The following is a 17,283-nucleotide window of genomic DNA, read 5'->3' as shown; positions in this document are numbered from 1 at the left end:
ATAGAGGTTACAGGCAACATTCAAAATAAGCTATGTCTTGCTTGTTGCAATGTGTATCAGAGCAGGTTCTACCCAGATTTGGAGATCGGCTGAGCCGGATCATAGTAGCTCCTCAGAGGCAATTTTCGGGGTCTTGATAATATCCGCATGTTGGAGATACACTATATACCGTGATACGCGCGGCATGAAAGTGAGGGGCGAGCATGGATGTCAATTGACATAACGTCTGCACATGCCACGACACAAATGGCTTTAAGCTTAGTCTAGTCACGAGCGACGGCCGCAAGAGCAGCCTTGGCATGCGAGCATATAAGGAGACGGTTCCTCAAAATTCACACGAGATCATATGCCATTTGGGTAGTCCACCACAACGCTCCAGATACAAAATCACTTTATTAAAACTCCATCTAGAAACCCAAGATCAAGGCGCAGCCCGATCACGATGGCAGGACACGCCTTCGAGAACTGTAGCCCGGCTTATGTGGACGGCATCAAAGCCGGTGATCGCACCGAGTTCCCCGAGACGCCCGCCTTCACCAATGGGGTCGCTCCGTGCCGCTTTCAGGGGGACATTGAAGAGCTCGAGGTGTTTGGGAACATTCCAAAGTCCATCCACGGCACATATTACAGCATGGGCGTGGACAAGAGATTCCCTCCGATGCATGAGGATGATATCTTGTTTAATGGTGACGGGATTGTAGGGGCATACTACATCGCCAATGGCCATGTCGACTGGAAACGGCGCTACGTGAAGAATGACCGTTATAAGGCCGAGTCCAAGGCCCGTAGGAGCTTGTTTGGCAGGTATCGCAACCCGTACACCGACGACCCGTCGGTCAAGGGGCTAATCCGCACGACCTCCAACACCAACATTGTCTTTTGGCGGGGCGTCATGCTCGCGTGCAAGGAGGATGGGCCGCCTTATGCGCTCGATCCGGAAACACTGGAGACCATTGGGCGATACGACTTTGACGGCCAGGTAGTATCGCCGACCTTTACGGCTCACCCGAAGATTGATCCGGAGACGGGAAATATGTTGTGTTTTGGCTACGAGGCTGGCGGGAACGGCAATGACTGCTCGAGAGAGATTGTCTTTTATGAAATTGGGGCTGACGGCAAGAAGCTTACCGAGGTCTGGTTCGAGGCCCCGTTCTGCGGGTATATACACGACTTTGGCTTTACCAAGAACCACATCATCCTGCCGATGACACCGTTGAAGGCGGATCTGCAGCGCCTGCAGAAGAGCAAAGTACACTGGGCATGGGATCCCAATGAAGACCATTTCTTTGGCGTGGCACCGCGGAGGAGCCCCAAGAGGGAAGACATGGTCTGGCTTCGGTCCGACAACTGCTTCCAGGGTCATGTTGCCGGGGCGTACGAGAGCGAGGGTGGGGACCTGGTCTTTGATTTGTCCATGGCCGACGGGAACGTCTTCTTCTGGTTCCCCGAGGACGGAAAACCACCGGTGCCGCCGGGGCCGGGCTCCCCGCTCAGGTCACCAATGACACGGTACACCTTCCCCGTCGCGAGGGACGGCCGGCTGGTTTCTCCCGAGAAGAGGATCGCGCCGGCCTTCTCGTGCCAAACGTCGGTCGAGTTCTCCCGCATCGACGACCGCTTCCAGGGCAAGGAGTACACACAGTTCTGGTCCCTCGGTATGGACGGCTCCCGGCCGTACGACATTGCTCGGTGCGGACCGCCTGCCGGAGGGCTCTTCAACCTCCTGGTCCACTACAACTGGAGTACCGACACCGAGAAGGTGTGGTGGCCTGGCCCCACGACGACGCTGCAGGAACCTTGTTTTGTGCCGCGTGACGTGGACGGGTCGCCCGAGGGCGACGGACACATTGTCGTAGTCCTGAACCGCCTCGACCGGGGCATCAACGAGCTCGCCGTCCTGGACGCACAGAAGGTTGGAGAAGGACCCGTCGCGCTGGTGCGGCTGCCGCTCAGGCCAAGGCTGGCGTTCCATGGAAACTTTGTAGACCACAGGGACATCGAGCGGTTTGAGAAGGAGAAGGAGAAGCTGAAGACAAATGGGCCACCGGCTCCATTACCTTGGCAGCAGAAGGGTTTGTGAAATCAAACAATATCGGAAGAAAAGTCTCCACCGTCACAACTTATCACTATGCTAAGTTGAAATGCCAATTTTCTAGGATAATATGTGTCGGAGGAGAAGATCTGGAAAAGATAGAGAATAAGACGTTACGATAGCTACTTAGCGACTGCACAGGTTTGGGTTTGATGTTATGTGTAAACATACGCGAGTCGCCTGCGAAACCAAGGGCTGGGAGTGGTACCCAAGTATCGCAGTTTCATATGATGCGCCCAGGTCATTGAAGAACTGAAACTCTCAATGGGAAGACACTGGCCGGCCCCCAGTATGCTTCTGGGCGGAATTGCGGAAATCGGATATAGAGGACAGATGGGCTAATTTGTCACAGGACCTGATTGCGACACCCAAAATGCCGTGAAACACTCCATGTTCTTCACAAAACGAACCAGCAATGGGTTATGCTACAAAATTTGGGCGTAGAAGCATGTTCCACGCAATTGTGTTGATCTTCGGCTTCAACGGATGTGTACTGGCGGGTGGTGGCACAGGAAGAGGAGTGAAGTTGCTCTCGCTACCAATGAAGACCAAATTGACTGAGATTTCAGCCTTGAGAAGCCGTCATACAGATTTAGAAACTGAGGAAAGTAATAGCGTGTAGATCATACACAGCATGCATAGTGGGTTAGCCGTGCTTACTTACATCATTGAGGTCTCAAGCTACCACAGCCAACCGAGCAGGTGCATCGACGTTGTGTAACGCAATGATTGATATGGATACCCCTGAGGGTGTAAAGACTCCAAGAATCATCGCAGCACGCCAAGAGCTTTCTCAGAACAGCAACATGCAGATCTGGGATTCCGACATGCTCGAGTCCAGTGCAGGTTGTTGCAAATTAGGACGGAAATGCAGTTGCTCACCGCCCCCAATATGGATCTGCGGGCACTTTTTGGGGGCCATGAGTGGGGGCCATGATACTGACTGCCGAAAGACATTTTATTCTCCTCTCATCTAGGTGTGTGGATGCAGAGTAAGAAATATCGGTCTTAAGCCTACCGGTTTTCACCAGATAACCTGGGACGTGCATTTTATCTGACCTCGTCCGTGACCTGATCATCTGTATCAAACAGTCATTTTACCTCTTGCTAATCTTTCCCATCGCCTTTATGACATTTCTGTTGAACGTGAACTCAGAATGTCTTCATCGATTTCCAAAAGTGAGAGCAGTGTTGATGATGGACCGAAGCTAATAAAATTCTCACAACCATGGCGGTCGTTGTTACTGTTGTAGTAGCTCTACGCATTTTCATGAAAATCCGCCGACAGTACAGAATCGATTTCGAGGATTGGCTCTGCCTTGCCGCTTTCGTAAGTCTCTTCAAGCGCTGAGGATTCGGATTCTGATCTTTGCGCATTTGGATGTGCTCGGTTGGATTGCTAATGACACTGTCACCGCTAGGGACTTTCCTGGGCTTTCTATGGGTTGAGCATGGCTCTAGTCATTAAAGGTGGCCTTGGCAAACCACTCGCCGCAATCCTCTCCGAGGGTGGTAAAGATAAAATACGGTACAACTACAGGGTAAGCCTCTGCCCACGTCCTACCTCTGTTGATGTTTTGGAAGGTCAGACGCCTAACGATTGTATCTCTTGCCAGATACAATATGCCTGCGAGATGTTCTACGCATCTACTATCACGACCATCAAGATCAGCATCCTTGCCATGCACTGGAGGCTTTTTCCAACATACATTATGAAGGTTGCGTATATCATCCTCGGCGGTCTAACCATCATGTGGTGGCTCGCCGTGATTCTCGTCACCAGCTTCAAGTGCCAACCGACTGGGAAGACTTTTGACCCGTATATTGACGGCGATTGTATCAACAATGGGAGCTTTTTTCCGGCTTCTGGGATTCCCAACATTATCACAGATGTAGGCATTCTTGTACTCGCTATCTACCAAGTGATTCGTCTTCATCTTCCACTTATGAAGCGGGTTGGCCTCTCGGTCGTGTTCATGGCTGGTTCCTGCGCAATTGCAGCATCATGTGTACGCCTCTACTACTATTGTCAGGTAGAAATAGAGGCCTCAAATGGACACAGTGAAGAAAAGACCAGTGAGTTGAAGCCCCTACTCTTGCACACATCTAATCTCCTTTCACACGTTGTAGTGTCTAATGGTCTTGCAATCCAGCGAACGAACTCAACGCAGTTCTATGGTCTGTTCTTGAGACTGATTTAGCTATCATATGTTCCTCCCTGACGGCATGGGGCCCGCTCGTCTCGCACGTCACTTCGCAATTATGGTCCGTTCTATCAGCCAGCGGCGGCTCCAAGCTTAGCGATAAGCCGCTGGCAATTACCCACACTTTTCGGACCTTTGGTGGCACTATTGTCCATAGACTGCCAGTCGCTAGCGTTAGAAAACAGAGCGGTAATCTAGTGGGACAGGGCAATAAAACCAGCCACGGGCAGTGCCATTGGTTCGACCGCCTTTCCGACGATGAGCTCCTTACGCTTGAAGGTTCCGCGGCGGTTCAAAGAGATGTGAAATGAGGTTGCACGAATTGGCTGTTTGCACCCTATCAAAGAAGAGCAAATATTACGACAACTCACACGCACGTCCGACATTGTACTTCGCCTGAATGTTTATGCCCACAAGATTTCACGATTGAATAACCTTTACTTGCTTTGTTTCGGGAGTGTTAGCAAAGCCTTCCGTGACAGAGTCTTTTTGACAGCATCTTTGGGAGTCTGGTCGTAGTGCAAGCAGGTACGTGTGGTGAGTTCACGCAGACCAAGTCAGGTTTTGCATTTTCTTTGTATCAATTTCGAGGTAATGAACAACCAGAATGTCGATAATTCTACTTTTGACCCCCACCGAGACGTTCACTTGCCCTGATCCCCTACACCCCCCTTGTACGAGGGGTGGCGATTGATTTCAAACAAAATATGAGGCTTTTCAAGCTACCGAAGGGGGTAGAGAATTCTGTACACGCAAACCAAACAAGCGATCTGTGATCTGGATTTTCAGCAATGGACACCGCTAGTCTTCCATTAGCTATCTGATTCGTATTTCACTGAATTCCTTCTTGCTTAAATCAACCTCATGTGCAGTTAGTACTTGATGGAGTATAGCACTCTTGAAAACCACCTCGGATTCCCGGAGGTATGCTTGTAGCTTCTCTACGTCTGGCTGGACATGATTCAAGACAGAAAACCTTTGCTCCATGACAGTTTCAAATTTCCTCCAGTCCCAGTACCTCTCATCTCTGGACCGCGGTCCTTGAGTTTGTTCGAGCTCAGTGTTGGATTCGTCCGAGAGTTGGCGCAAGATACTTTCAAGCAAGATCGAAGCTCGATCCTGGCCGTCGCTTGTATCGTTCTCGATATTGACGGTTGCTATCCGAGCCTGGAACTCGCCCACCTCGCATGCTTTGTCGTAGAGGTAACTGTCCAAGGGCATGTTCGGCCAACATAAGTCAGAAGTTCTCTCAATGTAAAGGTTCCTCAGCAAACGGTCGGTGACCCCTGCCCATTGCATAAGCTGGGGCAATACGGCTGCTCCGTCGAGAAGTTGGTCGTCATGTAGTTGTAAATCAGTCCATACCATCGCCTCCTTTTCAAAAGGATCCCTAATGAATAGACCTAGAAACCTGTCCAATTTCAAAGAATGTGCTTCATCCAGTCCTGCAGCCTCTTCGATCTGACGGTAATCTTTGTGACGCATATTGTTTACCTCGTTAATGAGACTTCGAAGCAAATACTCGTCTCCCAGTATCTGGCCGCATATTCCAGCGTGCTTCTGCCACTCATCCAACAGACCAACCTTACTCAGATCAGTGATTTCAATTTTCCGGATCGCCTTGTATGTCAAGGTCATTCTCGATGTTGCTAGATTGTAACTCCACAATTCGGGGTAACTCCGTAATTGAGGTAATAGATCCTGCGAGAATTTAAAGATTTCCAGTTCAGACTGCTCCACTAAAGATGTTGGAGATAGCGTTTGAAGACATATCGGTATGCGTTTGGAATTGTCTAACGCCCACTCTTCTGGTAAGTCCACGATGACAAAAGGTTCCCCTATTTCAACCAGAGTATATTGGTCGCATGAGGCGTCGTTGAGTCTCAGAATTAAAACTGTCAAATAATCCGGAAGCATGACAGCGCGGTGCTGTGCGCTGCTCGGTTGCTTGGAACACGTCATGAACTCAAAATGGCATTTCCACGACTCTTATGAGTTGTCCTGATTTGGCTTTTTAAGAGTCCATACAGGTTGATTTCCGTGCCACCGATTGGTTCCGTCACGTCCCAAATCGCCATTGAACAACGCATTGATTGTTTCCCTGGCCCAGACCCTGCGAGCGCGTGGCGCAAACATGTATTCCGGGCTATATCCGGAAGTAAAGGGTCCAAGAGGCATATCGAATCGTCGGCGCCAGTCAATGCTATCACGGGGCTCAAATATTCGTTTTGGGTTGTATTCTGAAGTGATGACGGGTCCAAGATGCACGCCTCGTATAGTGATGACTCCGGAACTGGCCACACGGAAGACAGAGTCACGCCCCAGATTTTGGCCCTTTGAAATGATGGCCTTCAAGACTCCTTGGGTTTTAAGCCCTGAATCGCCAAGCATCTTCCAGTCAGGAACCCAGGATGGAAGGCCTGGGTAGATGTTGGGAGCCAAGCGTGTAGCAAGCATCAGCACACCCCACACGAAACCATTCGTCGCAAGATCAGCTGCGATGCCGGAATATACTTGTACAGTAGACAAGCTATAGTCTGCCCTTAGCCGTTTCTCTTTGCTCGAATCCAGAAGGCTTAAAAGGGCAAAAACTCTGTCTCGGTCGTCTGAGCAACGACACAAGGCAGTATCAAAGATTAAACTCAGGATATGTTCTGCTTGTGATGAGGCATGAGGCCTTGATAGCTCTCGGACAGTGTGCTTCGAATGTTTAAGCCATGGAGGATGAATGACTTCGGATCCCAAAATTGATCCCCAAGGTTTCCCCGCGAACGTTGAAATATGAGCCGTGGCAGAACCGCAGTGCAACTCGAGGGTTTGTGCTAACGCCACCTCTTGCACAATCCACATACGTCGAAAGTAAGGTCTTTTAAGAAGATCGCTGACACTCCTGCTCTCGTCTTCGTTCAGGTAAAATCGACCGCGCTGTCCAAGCAATGACATCGCCATGCTACTGTCATCTTCCGTTGACTCTTGGCCAAGATATACTAGCACTGTCAAAGCCCTGGAGTAAATCTGCTGCATCAAATCGACTTGGCGAGACCTCTCTTCTGGGTCATCCTGATTGACACAAACTGAGTCTACCCAGATGGTTCGCTCTGTTGTAGACTTTCGTACGCGATTCAAAGCCTTTGCACAGTTGGTCCCGAGCTCCATGAAGCATCGAGTGCCCGATAGAAATAAAGCTGGGTGCACATCATCATCCGTATTGTCATTGGACGTCCCGACACTATCATGATCCCTCCAAGTATAGGACAACGGCTCGTACACAATCGAGTCTGAGAGGCACACTTTCCGCAGGGATCCAAATAAGACATCCCCAGGCTTGCCTGCTTCGAGATCCAAAACTCGAATCTCGTCTCCAAGTAGTGTCTGCGCGTTTCCGAGAACTTTGCGCCGCACTCCATTGTATGTTGTTGCTGTTGCTGTTTGACTGAGCGTGCTTGGTAATTTGGCTCCACGATCGCAACTGGGATTGCTGGCATCAGGCGATGCATCTTCCACGTGATATGTGACAGACTGGGGCCAATACAGGCTGAAACTATGTAATGATCCACCTTCGTGATTTGTCATGGCTGTCCGAGGGGGGGGGGGGTACAAATGAGCGCCCGCTGTTCACAAAGTGAATAGAAATTGTATCCTTGTGACACAAGTAATCAGAAAAGAGCGTAGATATGGTAGGACCTGGAAGATACCGGAAACAGGGTGGATGATGCTCGTGGGAACAGCGGAGTCATTATCTAAGAAGGGATGGTAATCAAAGCCGCATCGTCATGTTTGGGGAGGGGAAGGGGCCGCTGACTGATCAAGTAATGCTCGCCAACCCAGACGACTGCTGCCCTGTCGTGTTACGGTAGGGAGGCTTGGATTGGCCTAAGAACTTGTGCATAATGCGGCGTGTCTGCATAGATACCCAATGTATTACATTGTAGCTAATTAAGTCTGCCGGTCACAGCCTCCTTGACCGAATTAGCGTACGAAAGCGCAATTCCCACGTACTACCTGATGACATTGACGCATCAAGTCTTTCGAATACGCAAGAAGCTCTCAAGAAACACCTACAAAGCGGCGTCGATCTGCTGGTCGAGGAGACAAGCAGTGGTGTTCTCGCGGAGCGAACAGAATGACAAGCTTCGGTATACTCTAATTTCCTATAATTGATCCCTCCGCACATGCGTAGCCATCTGGCTACTAGCCCACGAATTCCGAATCGGCTCCACCTGGCTGCCTCTTCGAGAGCCTGGTATATGTGCAGGTGCAGGCTTGAAAGTGGTGTTCTTGTCCCATTCCAATATTGCTTCTGCCATCTCATCAAATGTCAAGTCCCCCTTGTCGAACTTGTGCTGTAGTCTGCCAAGGACATCCACTGGGCAGAAAGGTTGAAGACTGTTGAAAATTTGCTCCATGATAAACACATCATCGCACTGCCCGATTTCGATCATGCGGCTTCTTAGGCGGCGGATCTCCTGGAAATACGACTTCATGTTCTCATAGTCAGGCCGTCGGATGTTCATCAACCGCTTGTACAGCCTGGCGCCGTCGTATTCACCGTATTTGTCGAAAATGGTGCAGGTCTGATGGAATATAATGAATGGATCCGGTTCGTTTATTGAAAGGCCATTATCGGTCAGTCTGTCTCTGACGCGTGAAAATGAGGACTCGATGATTAGAGCGACGATGCCCCGTTCTGACCGCCAGCGCTCATGCTCCTCGCTGCTTGATGGACACGGTATCGAAGATTCTGTGTATTTCCTGAGCTGAAGGAGGTCCAATGCTTTGATGATCATCGCTTTCCAATGTTGCAGGTTGGTTTCGCCCTCCAGCGGAGGTATTATTCTGGAAACAGCGCCCAAGCTGATGCTGTCACTAATATGACTTGTTGGCATCGCTGGCGCCGAGGTCCCGTTCGGCCTTGGGGATGGCTGAGGTTCGATCTTCCGAGGCATCGTGATGTTACTTCACTGCTCTATGTTGAACATTTGTCATCGGGACGTGCGGAGTTGACATGGAAGACGCGACGTCCAGTCGAGGTTGCGTCCGGTCTGCGGAAAAACCGCAACCCCGTTTATGATGAACTCTATTCCTAGATAGATGCATGGGACTGAAACCTATTGGGCAATAATGCCTGCCTTATTCTTTGATGGCCTGAAATGCTAAGCTCCGGCCTCATTAAGGGGCTCCGGCCGGGCAAATCATTCGATCGAGCTTGGCAAGGGTACCTGAATTGTGCCCAAGACAAATTGGAAAGAGCTGAACAAATCACTTTGAGCGTACACTCATTAAGTTCAAAATACAGCGCAGCATGCAAGGAGCAGCGATCTAGAGAGCATTGCTTCATTTTGCCATCCATCAGCCATATCGCACACTACCACCGCTCTCCCTGAACCAGTCATCGGAGGCCAGACCTTCCTCCGGCGACGCGTAGTTGATGATGGTGCTCTTCATGGCCGTGTACGCATGATATGCATCCACTCCATTCTCACTCCCCACACCGCTGGCACTCTTCGCACCTCCCCACGGGCTACTAGGGTCGTTGCGGTGGTGCGTGTTCACCCAGACGATGCCCGCGTCGATCTGCTCAGTCACCCGGTGCGCCTGTGATAGATCATTGGTCCATACCGCAGCGCCCAGCCCAAATTCGCTGTCGTTTGCCAACGCGATGGCTTCGCTTTCGGTGTCGAAGCCCACCACCACCACGACCGGCCCGAACGCCTCCTCCTTCCAGATGCGTGTGTTGAGGATGCTGTTCCCACTGCTGGATGTCAACACCGTCGGGGAGTAGAAGTATCCTCTCGAAAAATTTGTGAGGTTGTCCAGAGGACTCGTCCCTTGTAGTCTGACACCCCCAAAGACTGGGGTGGCATTTCCACTGCTCACTGCATCTTGAACCAGCGCCTCGACATTCTTCAGCTGCTTCTCTGAAATCAACGGGCCCATCGTAGAGTTGGGGTTGGTAGGCGCACCCATACCTCTGGCGATAGTGTCCGCTTTCGCCGCGAGCTTTTCCAAAACCGTCTGCAAAATCGAGTTCTCGACGATGATCCTCGTGGCAGCGACGCAAGTTTGCCCGCTTGCCACAAACGCGCCGAAGGCGATGCCGTTGACTGCCAGGTCGATGTGAGCTTCCTTGAAGACTACCAGCGGGGCCTTCCCACCGAGCTCAGCCGTGAACTTGGCCAGGTTCCGGCCCACAATGCTCCCAATGGCGCGGCCTGCTGCCGTCCCTCCCGTGACGTCGACCTTCCTGACAAGCGGGTGACCACAGAGCGCAGCTCCTGTGGTGGCACCATATCCCGGCAGGACGCTGAAGACACCGTCAGGAACACCAGCCTCCGCCAGCAGCTTACCAAGCCGCAAGGTCGTGAGCGGGGTGAGCTCGCTCGGCTTGACAATGACCGAGTTCCCGGCCGCGAGCGCGGGCGCGATCTTCTTGACGGCGATGAGCAAGGGGTGGTTGAAGGGGGTGATCTGCACGACGACGCCCAGGGGCACCCTGTCGACCCAGTTGTGCAGCTTGCCCTGCGTCGGCAGCACGGACCGCTCCTCTGTCCTCAGGAGGGCCGCGTAGTACTTGAACCAGCGCACCAGCGAGGGCACCTGGGCGACCATCTCCCGGATCGCGCGGCCGGTCTGTATGACCTCCAGTTTGATGAGGTCGCCGAGGTTCTCGTTGAGCAGCGCGGCGGCCTTCTCGAGGACGTCGGCCCTGAGGTGCCTGGGCAGGCGGGACCAGATACCAGACTTGAATGCCCCGTGGGCCAGCTGCACTGTGTCCTCGACATCTTCGATAGAGGCGGAATGACAGTAGGCAAAGATTTCTCCCGTGGCCGGGTTTTCGACTGGAATACTGATTCAATGTGTCAGTAACCAAGTAGGCGGATGGCTTCGATGTTGGAACACGGTATCAAAGAGCCCAGTTTTCTCACTTACAGGTCACCCCGCCCAGGCTGATTCTTCCCCGCAACCCAGAGTTCGCGGGCTGAGCCTGCGCGGTCGCTCATCTTGTTGAACGGTTCCTCCTTGGTCTCAATCGTCCCGTGCCCTTGTCTTACTCTTGCTCTGGCCTTTGGAGCTGGTCTTTGGCGTGAGAAGAAAGGCTAACGACCGACGGACAGTGTGTCGGGAGACACCCGGACAACGGCGACGTCTGCCGATTAGCTCGGCGCTTATCAACGGCGCGTTGTGGGTCCCTTCCGGCAGCTGCCGACCGAGGAACACGCCGGATTCCGGGCACATCACTTTGGAATTGATCTTCGGACGGCGGAGTGTGTTGCGTTCCATGGCAGAAACACATTCTTCTCCTCATGCCTGGAAAGACGGCAAAACTTGGCGACGAATCACAGAATAGCTGCAGAGACAGTGTGCAAAACAACACGATTGTTGCTTTCCTTTCATTTCAGTACCAAGGGTGTGCAGGAAACGACAGAGTGGCCTGCAGCGGCGCCTCGCTAATGTTCCGCATGACAGTCTCCTCTAACTCTGCCATTTCTTCCTTCACCCTCTTGTCAAGGGACTCCTCTACCTCAGCTGACTGCTCACCCATTTCTTTCCGAAGAGTAGCCATGATGCGAGACTCGCTCTGTGACACAAGTTCAACCATCTCCTTCCTGTGAGCCGCTAGGGCGTCATCAAAGTGCTGTTCTAAGGCAGATAGACGGGAGTGGATGAGGCTCTCGATGCCCGCAGGATCTCCTGCACTCTGTTTGCGGGATTCTGGGGGACTGCTGCTGCGACGAAGACGTTTCTTGCCTTTGTCGAGGCCTGGATAAGGAGGGGCAGATGCAGCCTCTTGGTACTGTGGAGGGTCATCGTGCACTTCGCTATTAGCACTAGCAGGTAGATCGTCGCCAGCGGTGCTAGGTGCCAGACTGTCTCCTTCGACTATACGGCCCCCTTGGCCCTGGTAGAGCGTAGCCGCACTTTTCAGGGCGGCGATGCTAGTGGCTGACGGCTCCGAGACGGCAGCGCAGAGCTGCCGTATCCGCGCAGCAGACATGCTCCGGGTCGGGATGGCAGCGTATACGGTCCAAGACGTCTGACGGGCCAAGTCAAACATGGAGGTGATGATGTGCCCAGATGACTTATTCTTGGGTTCGCACTGCTTTGGTGGTAGCACCAGAGTCGGTGGTCTGGACATGTCAAAGGACAGCGAAATTGTGTCATTGCCCAGCATCTTGTCGTCGGGTTCCGCTTCGAATGAGAGCTGACGGATGTGCTCAGGATATACGTGCATGAATATGTTGGTTCTGCCGTCACGACGGAGGCCAGGGGCGTTCTTGAGCTGGACCGAGGCGCGCAGTTCAAAGAAGGCCTTGTTGGAAGCGGGCACCCAGTGTATGTCCAAGAGCAGGCTGGGCAGGCGCTGCCCTGTCTCCCACGACGCGAGAGCAGATATCTTGGTCAAGTCGATTTTCTTGGGCCATGTTGGTTCGATGTGCCCGATAGAGGGGGCGCCAGAACTGCTGCTTTTGGGAGATGGGGAAGCCTGCGCATCGGCGGGTGCAACTTCGGTGTTTGTGTGTCGCCTCGGGGATGGACTGGATCTTGCCTGATTAGAAGCTTGCTCTGGAAGTCTTTGCTGTTCAGCGTCATGTTCTGATTCTGGTTCCGGTTCTGGCCTGGGTGTGTTAGGATTCGTAGTGGTGCCGGAGGCAATGGATCGATGCGAGGGCGAGGTTAGGGGGTCATTAGGAGAGGAGCTCTCTGTTGCATCGGCCACCATGACTACGGAACAGCCGCGTCGTGCTATCAAGTGTCAGTTCAAATGTCTTCTCCTATTCTGTGGCCGCACCACCGCGGGTTTGGCCCTGGTGGCCTCCCAGGCGGTCGCAACAGCACAGCCTTTTCTCGCGACGGTGATGGTTTGTCGATGGGAGCAGAGCAGCCTCGAGTGCTTGATTGATCAAGCAGCGCAGAGAGGAAGGCGTTGATCGTTTTCATTCCTGCACGCCCAGCCTAGCCACGACACACTCTATACGACGAACTCCAGTGCTGCAAGAGGCACCAGCACCCAGGGTCTTTCGCCGTCCGTAGAGCGACGAGTAGATGCCTGTCAAAAGTCGGTGCTGGCCGCGAGACACTGGTCGTCAGGAGTGTCGTGGGCCGTAGGCAGGCGGTGCCCGGTCATCCGCTGTCACAGCGAATACCTAGGAATTACTTCGAACCGGCCCAGTTGGGATGCAAAGCGATGTTGACGGGCTGTGGCCGATGGTTGTTGTGAAGGAGTCAGGCACAGGAAATGGCGAGAGGAGAGAAAGTGGTGCGTGCACGGTCTCTGGGCTGGCAGGCTGATTACATAATGTGGAGGTTGGGAGTTGGCCTAAGCGGGCAGATAAGGCCTTATCTTATCACTTCTTATCGCTGCGTGCGTCTTGGAGCTGCAACTTGCAGAGAGAGCTGTTTCTAAGGAAACAAATCTTTGACTTTTCTTGGATCCTTCGATGTTTACAATTTAGGATGCAGCTGATTTCCATCTCTCATATTGACATAGTTATTCGGATGACTTCTCGGATATTCCAAGTGTGACAGCTCCCAGGTCTGCTCAGCTTCAACGCCACATTCATGCAGCAGCAGGGAGACCGCATCCTGTCAGTCGGTCTTCCACCAAATTCACCCAGATGCACAGGAAATGGAGCTGAGAGTTGCGAACGCATCTTATAATTGCCCTCTAAAGTGTTGGCAACTGGTTGGCTATGACTAGCAATTCCAGGGCGGGTGTGAGCCAACGAGAGCTCTCTTCTCACACGTCGCCCCCCCCCCCTCCCCATTGGACATAAAATGTTAATGAGCATAACGCCTTCATTGAGGGGCCGACATTAACCTTATATTTTGTTTGTACTGTAGACCAGTCCACACGGGAAAGTTCCTTTTACTCATTTATCTTGGAAGCAACTTTAGCAGCTCTTGGCCAATGGAAGCATAATATCCTCAACGTTGTTGGAACCCAAACATTGGTATTTTGACACTGTTTTTGTTCTAGACCGCTCAACCGGTCAACATGGCGATCCAGCCCTGGGAAGACGTGGCACCAGGTTGATTACTGTTGCATACATGATTTCGGACTGGAGTACCTAGGTAGCAGCATCTGCCTTGGCAATCAATATGCCTTGATTTGATGATGTGCAGTTGCCGCTCGGTCCGCCAGAAGAGGCATCCCGGTAATACCTCACTGAGCAAGAGGCCAGCTGCGGGGGATGGCTTCAGCCTCCCTCCACAAAACCCAGACATGGCGGGTCCAGAATGCACCGTCTGCTCTAAACTACGAATGGCAATGAAAGCCATATCTTGGCATCAGAAATCCCCGGGCGAGCGGCTCGGACGAGATTCAGCTTCTTTGTTGACGTCTTGATTTGGTACACGGGTGGCAGCAGGTGTGGGTACCGCATATCACATCAGCTCCGAAACATGGGGGAGAGCTACCCTGTATCCACGATATGGGGAAACTTACCCCTCCCCCGGATTTCGGATGCCCCCTAATAGACTACTACTGGACCCGTACAACGTGGGGAGAGTGTGGGGAGCGGAACTAGTGTCTACCTCCTCGACGATGACGGATCTCTGTCAACCTGTTGAGTTTCCTTAGATGGGAACCATCGCAACTACTTAATCCGAGCTCATCGAGGCAAGCTACGATCAAGATATCCTGCATTAGGAACGCCATCATCATTGACGCCTTCACTTCATCCATTGACCAACATTTCGCTTCCAGCTCATCTCGATCTATCAAACATGAGTCCCAGCGTGCTAACGCAGTCCGCCGTCCCACTCCCCTCCAGCCAGCGCTGTGAACCTGGGTCCGTCAACCTCAACATCGCACAATGGCCCAAGAGAGCCGTGGACGGGCCAGTCGATGCCTTCGGGACTGCCAAGGAAGTCGTTTTGACACTCAACTCGTACCTCGGCAAGGCCCCTTCAAAGGAGGCTGCTGAGGGTGTAGCATCTCTGTTCAGCGACGGCGAGTGCTACTGGCGGGACCACCTTGCCTTGTCATGGGACCTGAGAACTCTCAAGGGCAAGGAGAGTATTGTGGAATATTTGCAGGACAACTCAAATCTCACCAAGGTAGCCGTAGATGCGTCGTCAGAGTGGCGTCAGCCGACTTTGACGGCCCTCAATCCCGAACAGACGTCCAAGGGCATCCTGTTCTACATCACTTTCACTACGAAGCTGGGGTCTGGTCGTGGAGTCGTCCGTCTACTTGAGGATGGCACGGGCTCTTGGAAGATTTGGACCTTCTTCACGACACTCGAGGAGCTGAAGGGGTTTGAGGAGCCCGTCGGCCCACGTCGACCGAACGGTGTGCAGCATGGCTACAACAGGGGCCGGAAGAACTGGCTGGACAGAAGAAATGAGGAGGGAGACTTTAAGGATCGAGATCCGGATGTTCTCATCATCGGTAAGACTTCCAAAAGCAGACTTCACTACATGAATGAAGATGGCCCAGATGCTGACCACCTCAACCAGGTGCCGGCCAAGGTGGCTTGTCTGCACATGCCAGACTAAAGATGCTGAACGTTCCGACGCTGATTGTCGACTTTAATGATAACGTTGGAGACAACTGGCGAAAGAGATATCATCAGCTCGTTCTCCATGATCCAGTCTGGATCGATCACCTGCCGTATCTACCATTCCCCGATTGGTGGCCTGTTTTCACGCCTAAAGATAAGCTGGCCGACTTCTTCGAATCTTACGCGAAGCTCTTGGAGCTAAACGTCTGGATGAAGACGACCGTAGAGTCTGGCTCCTGGGACGAATCACAGAAACGGTGGACGGTCACCGTGAAGCGGACACTACCGGATGGCTCGGCCGAAACTCGAACTCTTCACCCAAAACACATCATCCAATCGACAGGGCATTCCGGCAAAGCAAACATCCCCGACATCAAAGGCTGGGATTCTTTCAAGGGTGATATCATCTGCCATTCATCTCAGTTCCCAGGAGCGAAGCCAAATAGTCAGGGAAAGAAAGCCATCGTCGTGGGCGCCTGCAACTCGAGCCACGATATCTGTCAAGACTACTATGAGAAAGGCTACGAAGTGACAATGGTCCAGAGATCGACAACGTGCGTCGTCTCAAGCGAGTCCATATGCAAGATCAGCTTGGCCGTCCAATACGAGGAAGGCGGCCCCCCTACCGAGGATGCTGATCTTCTGTCCTGGGGTACGCCATCCGAGGTCCTCAAAGCAGTACATTACGAGATCACCAAGCTGCATCAGGAAAAGGACAAAGCCACCCTCGACGGCCTCGCCAAGGCAGGGTTCAAAGCTGACAAGGGTCCGGATGACTGCGGCCTCTACATCAAGTACTTCCAACGCGGCGGTGGCTACTACATCGACGTTGGAGCATCACAGCTGATCATCGACGGCAAGATTAAGGTTAAGCAAGGGCAGGAGATCACCGAGGTGTTGCCGAGGGGACTGAAGTTTGCAGACGGGACGGAGCTCGAAGCGGACGAGATCATCTTCGCGACAGGCTACCAGAACATGCGCACGCAGGCAAGGGGTATCTTCGGAGATAAGGTTGCTGACAAGCTGGGAGATATCTGGGGGCTTGACGAGAGTGGCGAGTTCCGGGCTCTATGGAGAAACTCCGGCCACCCAGGGTTCTGGTTTCACGGAGGCAATTTGGCGATTTGTCGGTATTACTCGAGAGTTCTTGCTCTACAGATCAAGGCTCAACTAGAGGGACTGGAATAAGCGCGCCCAAAGGTTGATGCGCCCAACCTAATTAGACTACTCACGCTACGCTGATCTGTCATACTTCTCTGTCTGTGATCTGATGCATACTAGTACGGGATGCTGTTCTCATTCGCCTAGTGATTGTGAACAGTGCAAACGCTCAATCGTTGTATTCTTCCTCGCAGTAGCTTCGGGCCAAGATGAATTAGGTGTGAGGTAAAACAAACACAGACTCTAGAGGATATCAATAAAAGACAATAAAGCGCCGTATTTGAGTTGCGTCCAGCGGGATTGTGGCTGTGTGTTGGCA

General features: G+C 52.4%; 6 protein-coding genes across 6 annotated transcripts; 3 read left to right on the top strand and 3 right to left on the bottom strand.

Moving 5' to 3' along the window:
• Window positions 1-442: 442 nt before the first annotated feature.
• On the top strand, window positions 443-2,080 carry J7T55_000320 (lignostilbene-dioxygenase isozyme iii; the record flags this gene model as incomplete). The annotated part of the gene is made up of 1 exon (XM_053132426.1): window positions 443-2,080. The coding sequence occupies one exon, from the start codon at window positions 443-445 to the stop codon at window positions 2,078-2,080; it is 1,638 nt and encodes a 545-aa protein (XP_052989558.1).
• A 1,169-nt stretch (window positions 2,081-3,249) lies between these two features.
• J7T55_000319 (uncharacterized protein) lies at window positions 3,250-4,607 on the top strand (the record flags this gene model as incomplete). Its single annotated transcript, XM_053132425.1, has 5 exons — window positions 3,250-3,271; window positions 3,349-3,422; window positions 3,514-3,633; window positions 3,709-4,168; window positions 4,246-4,607. 5 exons carry the CDS (start codon window positions 3,250-3,252, stop codon window positions 4,605-4,607), a joined length of 1,038 nt encoding a protein of 345 aa, XP_052989557.1.
• A 505-nt stretch (window positions 4,608-5,112) lies between these two features.
• Window positions 5,113-9,242, bottom strand: J7T55_000318 (uncharacterized protein; the record flags this gene model as incomplete). The annotated part of the gene is made up of 5 exons (XM_053132424.1): window positions 5,113-5,945; window positions 6,360-6,791; window positions 7,149-7,837; window positions 8,359-8,439; window positions 8,497-9,242. 5 exons carry the CDS (start codon window positions 9,240-9,242, stop codon window positions 5,113-5,115), a joined length of 2,781 nt encoding a protein of 926 aa, XP_052989556.1.
• A 403-nt stretch (window positions 9,243-9,645) lies between these two features.
• On the bottom strand, window positions 9,646-11,297 carry J7T55_000317 (uncharacterized protein; the record flags this gene model as incomplete). Its single annotated transcript, XM_053132423.1, has 2 exons — window positions 9,646-11,143; window positions 11,227-11,297. 2 exons carry the CDS (start codon window positions 11,295-11,297, stop codon window positions 9,646-9,648), a joined length of 1,569 nt encoding a protein of 522 aa, XP_052989555.1.
• Window positions 11,298-11,692: 395 nt separating this feature from the next.
• On the bottom strand, window positions 11,693-13,018 carry J7T55_000316 (uncharacterized protein; the record flags this gene model as incomplete). Its single annotated transcript, XM_053132422.1, has 1 exon — window positions 11,693-13,018. One exon carries the CDS (start codon window positions 13,016-13,018, stop codon window positions 11,693-11,695), a length of 1,326 nt encoding a protein of 441 aa, XP_052989554.1.
• Window positions 13,019-15,024: 2,006 nt separating this feature from the next.
• Window positions 15,025-16,991, top strand: J7T55_000315 (uncharacterized protein; the record flags this gene model as incomplete). The annotated part of the gene is made up of 2 exons (XM_053132421.1): window positions 15,025-15,691; window positions 15,760-16,991. The coding sequence occupies 2 exons, from the start codon at window positions 15,025-15,027 to the stop codon at window positions 16,989-16,991; spliced, it is 1,899 nt and encodes a 632-aa protein (XP_052989553.1).
• Between the last annotated feature and the right edge of the window lie 292 nt (window positions 16,992-17,283).

The sequence above is a fragment of the Diaporthe amygdali genome (genome assembly GCF_026229845.1).
Source record: "Diaporthe amygdali strain CAA958 chromosome Unknown NODE_31_length_594919_cov_65_084759, whole genome shotgun sequence".
Classification (NCBI taxonomy): Eukaryota; Fungi; Ascomycota; class Sordariomycetes; order Diaporthales; family Diaporthaceae; genus Diaporthe; species Diaporthe amygdali.
Note: the sequence above shows the minus strand (reverse complement) of the source record. Positions and strands in the feature narration are given on the sequence as shown.